We start from the raw sequence: 10,442 nt of genomic DNA, 5'->3' as shown, positions 1-10,442 counted from the left end.
GTCCTTTTTGTCTGTGTGCTGTGTTTTTGTGTGTAGTGCTAGGAACTGTAAAAGGACAGAACACGGTTAAAAAGGTGGCTGGGTTTAGAATCATTTAATTATGAACACATTACAAAAGAATAAAAAAACAAAAAATCTATTGACAATTAACCATTACCCATATTGAAACATACATAGTCGAACATTATCAACTTAAGGAAGTTGACATATAAGTTGTAAAGTTGGAGTTCCCACTTAAAAGCAGAAGTGGCTAAGATTGAGTTTTGACTGATTACATGAACAAATCAAGCTTTAAAAAAAAAAAAAAAACGTGATGATTGTTACCATTAGCAACGTCATTTGAACTTGCACACTCTTAAGTCCAAGCGGATCGAGGTCTGCTCCGAACCTACCAAAGAAAACAACATTGATAGGGTGAGGCAGAGGAAAACCTGCTGATACTGAACAGCCCGTTCAGCCCGTGGCCTAAAGGTGCTTTCTTCTTCATTTCTAACACTCTGCAGAGTTGCCCCTCAACCAGAAGGCCGTGGTCCCTGGTTACCTTGTCTTGGTATCCCTCCTGGGCCATTCTCTTAGTCTCCAGCCTCAGCTGCTCCTCCTGCTCCTCCTGGGCCCTCCTCCCCTCCTCCTCCTCCTGCTCCCTCCTGCTCTGCTCCTCCCACTGCTCCCGCCGCCTCTCCTCCACCTGCAGGACCCCACGCACACACCCCCCAAATCAGCCTGATGCTCACCAGTACAAGATGAATGGGACACACACACACGAGGCGTTGCGAGCAGTGTTTGTGGATGCGGGCCCACCTGCACGTCGATCTCCTGCATGCGGGCGGTCCGGAGGCCCTCCTCCACCTCCCTCCCCCGCTGCTCGCTCCTCCTCTCCAGCTCCAGCTCCTGGATGAGCTCCTCGCGCCTCCTCAGGGTCTCCTCCTGCTCCTCCCGGTTCTGCTGCACCTTCCGCTCCAGCTGCTGCTGCCTGCCCGCCAGGACCTGCACAGACACCACACGGGGCTCTCTACTGCCTGCTGCTGGCGACTCAGGGAAGGACGGGCGCCTCTCCGGATGTTTCTATATACAGGGTATGTGTGTGTAAACGGTGGAGGAGGCCGACTCACCTCCTGCATGAGGCGCTCCCGGGCTCTGCTCTCCTTCTCCCACTCTGCCTCCCTCTTCTCCCACACGCGCTGGGCCTCCTCCCTGCAGCACACACACACACGGCCTCATGAACGTGTGAAGCGCCTGGAGCTGAAGCACACACACACAGTCAGTCAGGCCTGTGGTGAGTGTACACTGACCTGTACAGAACATCAAACTCTGCCTCCCTCTGCCTCTCCAGCACTAGCTGCTCTTCGATCACGTGCTTCATCCAGGCGGCGTCGGCCACGGCCCTCTCCCTCCGGGCGCTCTCCTGCAGGTGGTCGTCCTGCTCCCCCTCCAGCAGGGTCGCCAGGATCCTGCGGTCCGCCTCCTGGTGGACAAACACCGGCAGTGCATTCAGGGACGCACTCGTGATCTCTCCGTCTGCAGATGTTCCACTGTCGAGCTACCTGCCCATTCAGGGGAAGCGTGAGCCTAGAGAACGTACCAGTTCCTCCTGGACCTGCTGGGCCCTCTTCTTCAGCTGAGCACGGTACTGGCGGACCAGGAAACGCCTGAAGGAGAACCCCCACCCGTGAGAACCCAGCCTCGTAGGGTGTCGTCATCTCATGCACTCTTCTGGATGTTCCCCCCTCTTACCCCATTTCAGTTTTCTTCCGGCATTCCTCCACCCTCTTCCTCTCCTCCTCCAGTCTCTCCAGCTCCCAGCTCTGAGACAGCAGCACCTCGTGCTCCTTCTTAAGACGGCTGGCCTGACGAAAACACCACCCACAACTCTTTTTAGAACCTCATTATGGACTTCTTTGTCAGGTCAAGGTTGTTTTCTCTGCGTCGTTTTGCCACGGTGTCGAAACGAAAATCGAAAATCTCGTCACATAACTGCCATCGTATCAAATTCATGGATGGTGACATCTCCACTGCTCTATTGTCACTGAGGGCACTCCTATTGACTTAATCAGGTGATTTGTTCAGCGCAAACGGTGCATCCTCGTGTTCCTGCGGCGCCCCGCCCCCCCTGCTTACCTCCTCCTCTCTCAGCTTCAGTTCCTCCATCTGTCTCCGGAGCTCCTCTGCCCTCTCCCGCTCCTCCGCCTTCCTCCGCTCCTCCGCCTTCCTCATCCTCTCCAGGGCCTCCCGGCGCGTCCGCTCGTACTCGTTCTCAAAGCGCCTCTTCTCCTCCCGCTCCGCAGCCTCTTGCTACGGGGTTTCAAACAGACGACCGCTCTCCCATTAGAGCACTGCGACTTGTCTGAGGCTGACGCCATAGCAACTAGCCTGCTTCGAAAGGAGAGATGAGCTTATCTGGATCAACTCTTACTAACATATGTTGTAACGAGATCCAGTTTGAGCTCCGGTTTAACCCAAACAGAGCCTAATTCCCAGACATGGATCCTGTACACACCGACACAGATAAATGAACGCTGTTTAAATACTCATGACCGCTGGAACTAAAGCTTGGGCCCGAGGTAAAGTTTACTCACTCTAGAACATCTCGGACAGATAAGTGATCCAGGCTGTTCTGGCACAGTTACCCACCTGTAGCTTCTCACTCGTCTGTTCCTGCCAGCGGCTCACCACATGATCTTTGTGTAATTCTGACTCGACCTGTAAAACCAGGAGTTGAGACAAAGGAGAGACAAAAACAAGGATTAACCCGACCCAAACGAAAGGGACACCCGAATATTTTAGGCTCTGAAGTCTAGCTGGGAGTCAGGTTCACAGAAGCCCAAGGACCAACAGCATATCAAGTCCTATTTGTTTCCAGATCAAGTGCCCCTGACGAAAAATAAAAGAACTCGATAGTCTCTGTCCAACTCTGTGGGCAAACTTGTTTAACACACACCAACACACACCAACCAACACACACACACCAACACACCATAGCGAGATTGATGGTCTACTAACCTTCCTCAGTTCAGAGTTGTTCTTCTTCCAGTGCTCTTTAAGCAGCTCTTGTGCAAGCTGTGTAGAGATCCAACACAACAGAAAGGTCAGCCAGGCCTATACATGCATGCCTTTGCGCTACAGAGAGTGAGGTCATTTTGCCTGTGCCTGGTAAATACAAGCCGTTCCTTGACCAGACAACGAAATACAGTTAGGACTATGCACTTCTGATCCTTGATTTTCTGCTCTACTTTATATGCACTATAGTTATGTTGCTTTGATTAAAACCGCCTACTAAATTAATAAAATTTACAAATAAACTAAAGATTAATGAATTGCATTGATTCTTCATAGGCTTTTTTGTATTACTCTCTTTCTTCGTTCCTCTCGAGCCGTGCGGAGGTCTTCCGTCTTCTCCACCAGCAGCCTCGCCAAGGCGCTCGTGTCTGGGACCATCTTCCGAAGCTCTTCCTCGAGCTGGTCGGTCTCATCCTGCAGCAGGACCTTCAGACGTTCCCTGCGCCTCTCCAGGCTCGACCTCTTCTCCTCTTTCAGTCTGTCTCGATGGTATGCCGACATGCTGGGCGAAGAACGGATATACACTTGATATTCGCTACTGATGGTGCCTCAGCCGCGGTTAAATGCTCGTAAATGTATGCAGCTCAGGGGTCGTCTGAAACGGAGTACCCAGATAAATAAAACTGCTTACCTCTGCTGGTAAGATTGACGAGAGCTCCACTCGGCTTGTTTACTGCTGCGAACGTTCTGCTCTCTGAAATACTGCGAATGCAGTTCCCACTGCTGCCGACAACGGGCCTCCTGCTCCCGCTGCCGCGCCAGCTGTCTTTCCAGTGAACGGGCTCGACTCGGCCACCGGGATGAGAGCGTAGGTAGAGCCATTGATCTAAATTCAACGTACAATTTATGAATGGACCCAATCACACATCCAAATAACTCTGACTTCTGTCATCAAGACACTTATGTTTTTTGGATGCTAACTAAAAGTATGTACATGGCAGCACAGTACATTAGTACATTAGTTACAGTAGCTAAGCACTTATTCTCCTGATACAGTAGTAACCTAGCTAGGCTAGCTATAGTAATTGTACACCAATGCATGTCGTGTATCGATACTTTGCCATAAAGATTGCTAAAAGATTGCTTTAACGTTTACCGTTTAATGTTCTTAAAGATAATGCAAGTTCTGCTGACAAAGCTAGCTAGCTAGTTAACAAACGGCTTCAAATCCTGGCATTGCTTTCCATCTTCTGGTTTCTCATAGTAACAGTTCCTAGATACGCTACGGGGCGTCCATAGGGTCAAACAAAACTTAAAGTCGCTAGTGGAAAAAAAAGGCATGTGATTCAAACATCTCGTATTATTAGAGCTGTGCGGATAGTGCCAGAACCGTAATGTTGCACTTCTGGCATAGGCTACTGGGTGTATTGTCTTTCATAAACAGAATAACAACCCATATTTAATGTAAACAATGTTTCTCAAGTGGCTACTTCAATTCACTTATTGACAATAAGTTAAGATTGATGTGCAAGTCATAATTTGTCGTTTAGGCTATCTTTTATTTTAAAGTAGCCTAAAGGTTAGATGTGGACCCTGAATAAAATTATAAAAAAGTTGAACATACTATTATTGGGGTTGTAAGTGAAGGAAATGTGTAATTGCCTACTACAGAAACAATATGATTGGTTCACTTGTTGTTGCGAGCAGAGCCGAGCCTTCACATAGTGGTCAGCTGTGCTTCTCAGCGACTCTGCTATTCGTTCAGAGTGCTTGGAGGAAAAGGCTGGCACCGCAGTTCCGGGGTCGTTTTACAAATCTGTGTTTTCAAGAGTGGCATACATATTCAACTCCATTCCTGCTGTCAGTAGTGTAGCACTTAGTGTGTAAACTTGATCACAATGGCTCTTCTTGTGGAGCATCAGTTTAAACAGCTTCCTGCCGACAAAAAGGTGGAAACCAGATCATTCTTAGAGGCGGTATCATATCTTCCGCCATTCTTTGGTAAGTACTGATAAATTCATACTGACTCATTTATGGATTTTGGCATGTGTAGCTATATCTTACATAGCGCTGCTTGTTGTTTTGCGCTGGTGACAAAGTGGACTACATCCAACTTAGTTGTCAAATAATCGAGTTTGGATTCAGATCTCTTATACAGTGGTCTGAAACATTTTTTAGCATTTTTGTTGAGATTAATAGAAATGTGTATTTCAACTGATAAAGTTGAAAAATAAATAAGAAATGCCATTGTTTTCAAAGACTGCGTCGAACATTGCATGGCATGAACCAGATCGATGCATCAATCCAAATGAACAGAATGTTGCTTTAACCAAAATCCCAAACTATTTGCAAGTGAATGCCTTGATTTGTTTCATTAGGACATAAACGATGATAAGTGACGTTTATCAAGAGCCAATGTTTTATTTTTTTCTTAAACTTTGATTAATAAATGCAGCGACAAATGTGAGAAGAAATCTGTCAAAACACCTCTGTCAAGTTCGCGCAATTAAATGCCACAACGCGTAATCTTTTTTTGTATCGCATTTCTCTTCATCAAGCTGGCTGCAAACCTTCTGCATGCATAATTAATTTCACTGGCCTCGATTTGAAGTTGTGAAAATTGATTAGCGTGGTGTCGAGTTCCCCATCGCCATTCACTAGCAGTATGGTGCTGCAGAGCATCATTGTGTGGCTTCATTCTGTATTAATATGCCTATGGTTCTCTATTCAATTTGCTATGTGAAACCCACGCGAGGACCCAAGCCTGATGTGGACATCTTTCCATTTTATACTCATTGTCTCATTTGACCCAAATATCTAAGCCAACTTTCCTTTCAACCGTGATCAACTCAGAAGCTATTTGTCCCACACAGTGAACCTAGTCAATGTGTAATAGGTACAGTGGGCCCACTAATTGTTTATCACAGTGCTATGAGCTTCTTTTGTGCTCTATAGCTTCAGGTAGAGCTTAGATATGGACCCTGCTTTCATCACATTGCCTGGCTTTTCCAAACACCACTGTTTGGGCACTGCATGGTCACATGCGTGAAGCCAAAGTACCCAGAGAAAGGGGGAGAAAAGGCTGTATTGTAGCCGCCAGGCCAGGAACAGAGAGGTGCACGTCGGCCTGTGATAATGAGGACACTCAGGATAAATAGATAAAGAGGCTGGCTGCCTTCTAAACGATCGGAACGTCTCTGTAACTGGAGATGACACTGTTGCCAAGGGCACAATGGGCACTCTGTCACGAGTGGGCTCCTGTGGAAGCTTGGAAGGTGAGGACTGCCAGCTCTGTCATTACTTGATCCACAGCCCTGTGGGGTTGGTACTCTAGGATGTCTGGCTACTGGTGGATTCAGCACAGGTCAGAAAAAAAGCTACCATGACCCAGTCAAACCACAGGCTGGTGATGACCACCATGGATGAAGCAGTTGACCATTTGACATATTAGCCTACATAGTTGACACATAATGATCGTCACTGGGCCTGTGTTGCTTAGTTACCACTATATACTGGTTTTCCTCACCACATAAAATCCCCTCTGTAATAGCACAGTAAGTATCAAGTGTGCTGTCACAACAGTGAGCCCTTCTGATTACGAGGGCATGTTGTTCAGTATGCTCTGATGTTTGTTTAGCACAGGCTTTTTTACAGAGTTGACCACACATTCAAAACCTCATGTAGGCTGGAGGTCACCAGGACTGGAGGAGCTTTACAGAGCTGTGAGGAATGTACATGAAGCTTACTATTCATCGGTACAGAGGGTTTATGTGTTTTTCTTTCCGCAGATTGTCTTGGTTCCACCATTTTCGCTCCAATCAAGGCAGATGTGGCGGGGAACATCACAGTAAGAGGAAAACACATTGCAGAAGGCCACAGGTCATACTCGTTGTTATATGTCCATAGACACAGGTGTTCTTTTGTCTTTCTTTAGAAAATCAAAGCGGTTTATGACAGCAATCCCACCAGGTTTAAGACCCTGCAACAGATCGTAGAGGCAGAGAAGGAGATGCATGGATCCCAGTGGCCCAGAGTTGGAGCTACCTTGGCTCTGATGTGGCTGAAGAGGTCAGAGGATATTTATTGACAGTCATTCATTCACATCATTTATTAAAATGTCATTGTAAAGCATGTGGTCATGGCAATGGACATTGATCCGCTGCAGTATCTGGTATGTATGTGGCCATGTTGACCTGCCTTGTCTTCCTTCTCAACAAGGGGACTAAAGTTCATCCAAGTGCTCCTCCAGAGCTTGGTGGACGGGGAGAAGGACGAGAACAACCCCAACCTCATCCGTGTCAACGCCACCAAAGCCTACGAGTTAGCCCTGAAGAAGTACCACGGATGGCTCGTGCAGCAGCTCTTTAAGGTCAGACCGCTCAGAGCATTCAGGCGCAAGTCTTTGATTCCAAACTCGGAAGATGCATCCGTTTTGCTGGAAGATTCAAAACTGGCTCTTGTGTATATTTGTCTGTTCGCTGTCTCGTTGCTAAGCATCTGTGTGTTCACTGATAAGTTTGTCTTCCCTTCAGGCCGCTGTTTTTGCCGCTCCCTACAAGTCCGATTTCCTGAAAGCCCTCTCCAAAGGACGGGAGGTCAAAGAAGAGGACTGCCTGGAGAAAGTCAGACAGTTTCTAGTGAACTTCACTGCCACTGTGGACACCATCTATGAGATGTACACCAGGATGAACGCCGAGCTAGAATACACAGTGTAGTGAGCGTGCATGGCTTCGCCTCTGACTGGGCAGCATGTTTCACATGCTTGTCGAACGTCCTTGTTTTTGCAGATGCGAGAGAATGGGTCAAAAGTCCTGAAAAAAAATCTGACCTAAAATAAGTTTGGATCATCACCTCAAGTCAAAAATATAAATTTTTTTAATCATTTTTTATATAGATTATGACATTACTTACAAAAATAGATAAATCCTGAAAATATACCATATGGTTATATATGGTATGCATCATTAACATCAGCAGGATAATACTGCTGTCCACATCTAAAATACTGAAGTGAAATAGGAATTCTATTCTATACATTCTGATGGCCAAACTTAGCAACAGTAAATGAGAGGTGATGTTTGCCCTCTGAAGCAGTGCCAGGCTGTATTTTCAACAAATGTAATGCTACTAACCAAAATCCTCATGGAATTCAGGTATCCGCAGGTGTGTGTCCAATCTCTAGGTCAATACTTCCTCTGTGGTATTTCCTAGGTGTGGCTCCAATTTGCAAAAAATATGGCCCGGGGATTGGTGGATTCCTCTGGTTCATAAGACAATCCATTTATGGAGGGCTCCGAGATCTGGTGTTGTAGTACACAGACCCTGTGTACGCTGTGTCCATCTCTCACCTGCAATTATTGATGTTGTTAGCCCTGCGATCATGCTGTTAACCACTCACAGATCATGCTGTTAACCAATCACAGTCTGTTTCTGAAGTTTCCATTTGTCTCACAGGCAGAACACTTGAAACAGTAAGTTAGCACTTTCACAGAATAGAGAGTTTGTTGTTCGTGGAATAACTGAATGGTTACCAATACCAAAAATGTTGTATTTATTATTTTTATGTCATTACTGTAATCATTTCAATGCTATATTTAATATATTATGTTAAGTATTTATTGGAAGTAACTTCTCTTACTTGAGAAACCTATTTTGCTATTTGAAATCATTTTTTATCTTCTTTAGCTAGAACTAATGCTACTCCTGAAAACTCTACATTCCAGTTCCAGGAGTTTGTGTAGGTTTAGTAATCGGTACATCTAAGTAACTACAGAATGATTGCATGTGTGGAAATAGTTGATTGATTCTTATCTTGGCTATTGTATTACTTAGGTAGATGTTATCTTAACCAGTTATAATCTGATTGTGTTTGGGATTGAAATGACAAAGTGACCTTTTGATAGTAAGGTTATTGATGTAGAACACTATTGTTGACCTTATTTAACCAGACAATTACATTGTTGATTACTTTCATGTTTTAGTGTGATAACAAAAGTATTTCATGATGCAGTATTCAATAGGTATGACGTTTGTTGATCAGGGATTATAAAAGGGTTTGCCTTCGCAAGGGCTGCTGGAGGGTTTCTTAGAACAAAGCACACCAAACTGTGCCTTCAGCTGGTTGCAAACAGTTTATTTAGGCCTATAATGTAAACCTAGGAGCGGAACTGCAACACTGAGTACAACCAGTCAGTCCTAGTTTAGACATGAGTAACTTCCAGCATGTTCTTAGATACCCTGTTCCAACAATGCTAAATGGTGTTCTCTACTCAATTATTTGAGACCGTTTTTTCACGTACCTTTGAAGGACTTTGTCTTCATAATGCTGTGTTCGTTTAGGATATTTAAACTAGTATCACGTGTATAGATACAACCTTGTTGAAGTGCTACAGGAAACCACTGGAGTAAACTAGCAGAACGGTGATAAACAAGACTTGAGAAGCTAATCATTATTTGATGGTAGTTTGGCCTGTTGTTATTTTATAGTGTCTTGACACTGTGTAATGAACTGCCTTGGTTTTGCTATAAGAAATGTATTTTAACTGATGTTATGCGTGTTCCAGACATGCATACTATTGGTTTGTTTTGAACACTCAATATATTTCTCTTTCTCCAACCAAATACGGTACAGATATTCAATTGCAGTGAAATTGTCTGCATAATACTATTTTTTCATCGTGTTGTTATGAACATTTTTAAAATAAACTATTACGATGTTATTTACTTTCTGTAGCCTGACGTGACTCTTTTTGTCCACTTGGGGGTGCTGGTTCTTTCAAGATGGGTAATCTAGCACAGGTCGTTAGACAGCCGGCATGAAACAGTGCATGTATGATCATGTAAAATATGCAGTGTATAGTCAATCAAAGTTTTGAGCGAAGTCAGTGTCATCATTTCGTAGAAGAACTGTAGACCAGCAACAAAGAGTTTGGGGTGGTAATGACGGTTGTCATTTGAGTCCTAACTTTCTTTCCCAGTCCCCACCCTAAACTTTTATAAAGCGTCTCTTGTTGGCCAGAATGCATTCATGGGCGGTGGTGGGGGACAGAGTTTGGAAACATGGAAGGTGAAGAACAGCGGTGCAGTCAGCATCATTGTCAAAGGAATCGAAGAACCAGCAACTTGTCGGATATGATTTAAAAGTTCAACAAATTGTTAACAGGATATTTTAAGTGTACGCATTACTGCCAGTTCATTACAAAAACGCGATTGAGCGCGCTCCGTCTGAAACTCCTGAAGGTAAACAAATATTACATTTATTTGGGATGAATCTGTTGTTGGACAGTTTTGCGCCCAGTTTACTTGAACAGGCCTTTAGAATAATTGTTATCAGCCGTTTAGGTTTGATAAAATAGATAAATAGTTTGTGTCTTGTTACAATAACTAATCTGGTGGAAGTAAAAGCTAAATTATTTAAATTGAGTTAAAATCCAGTTTATCGTAGGAGT

The 10,442-nt window shown here is 44.8% G+C and overlaps 3 protein-coding genes across 3 annotated transcripts in view; 2 read left to right on the top strand and 1 right to left on the bottom strand.

The window, feature by feature from the left end:
- Positions 1 to 79: 79 nt before the first annotated feature.
- On the bottom strand, positions 80 to 4,367 carry LOC124486836 (trichoplein, keratin filament binding). The gene is made up of 13 exons (XM_047048691.1): positions 4,151 to 4,367; positions 3,686 to 3,880; positions 3,346 to 3,556; positions 2,998 to 3,054; positions 2,629 to 2,697; positions 2,116 to 2,289; positions 1,732 to 1,844; positions 1,580 to 1,646; positions 1,290 to 1,462; positions 1,110 to 1,191; positions 799 to 984; positions 542 to 685; positions 80 to 388 (listed from the first exon to the last, which is right to left on the bottom strand). The coding sequence occupies exons 2-13, from the start codon at positions 3,874 to 3,876 to the stop codon at positions 356 to 358; spliced, it is 1,500 nt and encodes a 499-aa protein (XP_046904647.1). The 5' UTR covers positions 3,877 to 3,880; positions 4,151 to 4,367; the 3' UTR covers positions 80 to 355.
- Positions 4,368 to 4,738: 371 nt separating this feature from the next.
- Positions 4,739 to 9,711, top strand: gltpa (glycolipid transfer protein a). Its single transcript, XM_047048693.1, has 5 exons — positions 4,739 to 4,995; positions 6,783 to 6,841; positions 6,929 to 7,062; positions 7,213 to 7,363; positions 7,527 to 9,711. The coding sequence occupies exons 1-5, from the start codon at positions 4,893 to 4,895 to the stop codon at positions 7,707 to 7,709; spliced, it is 630 nt and encodes a 209-aa protein (XP_046904649.1). The 5' UTR covers positions 4,739 to 4,892; the 3' UTR covers positions 7,710 to 9,711.
- Positions 9,712 to 9,786: 75 nt separating this feature from the next.
- The window catches only part of trpv4 (transient receptor potential cation channel, subfamily V, member 4), a 14,190-nt gene continuing 13,534 nt past the window's right edge, over positions 9,787 to 10,442 (top strand). The window contains exon 1 of the mRNA XM_047048520.1: positions 9,787 to 10,233. The gene's annotated coding sequence lies outside the window, so the exon portion shown is untranslated. The remainder of the gene's footprint in view (positions 10,234 to 10,442) is intronic.

Source organism: Hypomesus transpacificus, chromosome 24, assembly GCF_021917145.1.
Source record: "Hypomesus transpacificus isolate Combined female chromosome 24, fHypTra1, whole genome shotgun sequence".
Taxonomy (NCBI): Eukaryota; Metazoa; Chordata; class Actinopteri; order Osmeriformes; family Osmeridae; genus Hypomesus; species Hypomesus transpacificus.
This window is presented reverse-complemented; position numbering and strand designations above follow the sequence as displayed.

Coding starts and splice junctions, on each gene's coding strand:
- gltpa (XM_047048693.1), top strand. CDS start 4,893: ATGGCTCTTCTTGTGGAGCATCAGTTTAAACAGCTTCCTGCCGACAAA. Junction 6,842..6,928: donor ATGTGGCGGGGAACATCACA/GTAAGAGGAAAA, acceptor GTCTTTCTTTAG/AAAATCAAAGCGGTTTATGA. Junction 7,063..7,212: donor GCTCTGATGTGGCTGAAGAG/GTCAGAGGATAT, acceptor CTTCTCAACAAG/GGGACTAAAGTTCATCCAAG.
- LOC124486836 (XM_047048691.1), bottom strand. CDS start 3,876: ATGGCTCTACCTACGCTCTCATCCCGGTGGCCGAGTCGAGCCCGTTCA. Junction 2,698..2,997: donor ACAACTCTGAACTGAGGAAG/GTTAGTAGACCA, acceptor CTGGTTTTACAG/GTCGAGTCAGAATTACACAA. Junction 1,647..1,731: donor CGGAAGAAAACTGAAATGGG/GTAAGAGGGGGG, acceptor GTTCTCCTTCAG/GCGTTTCCTGGTCCGCCAGT.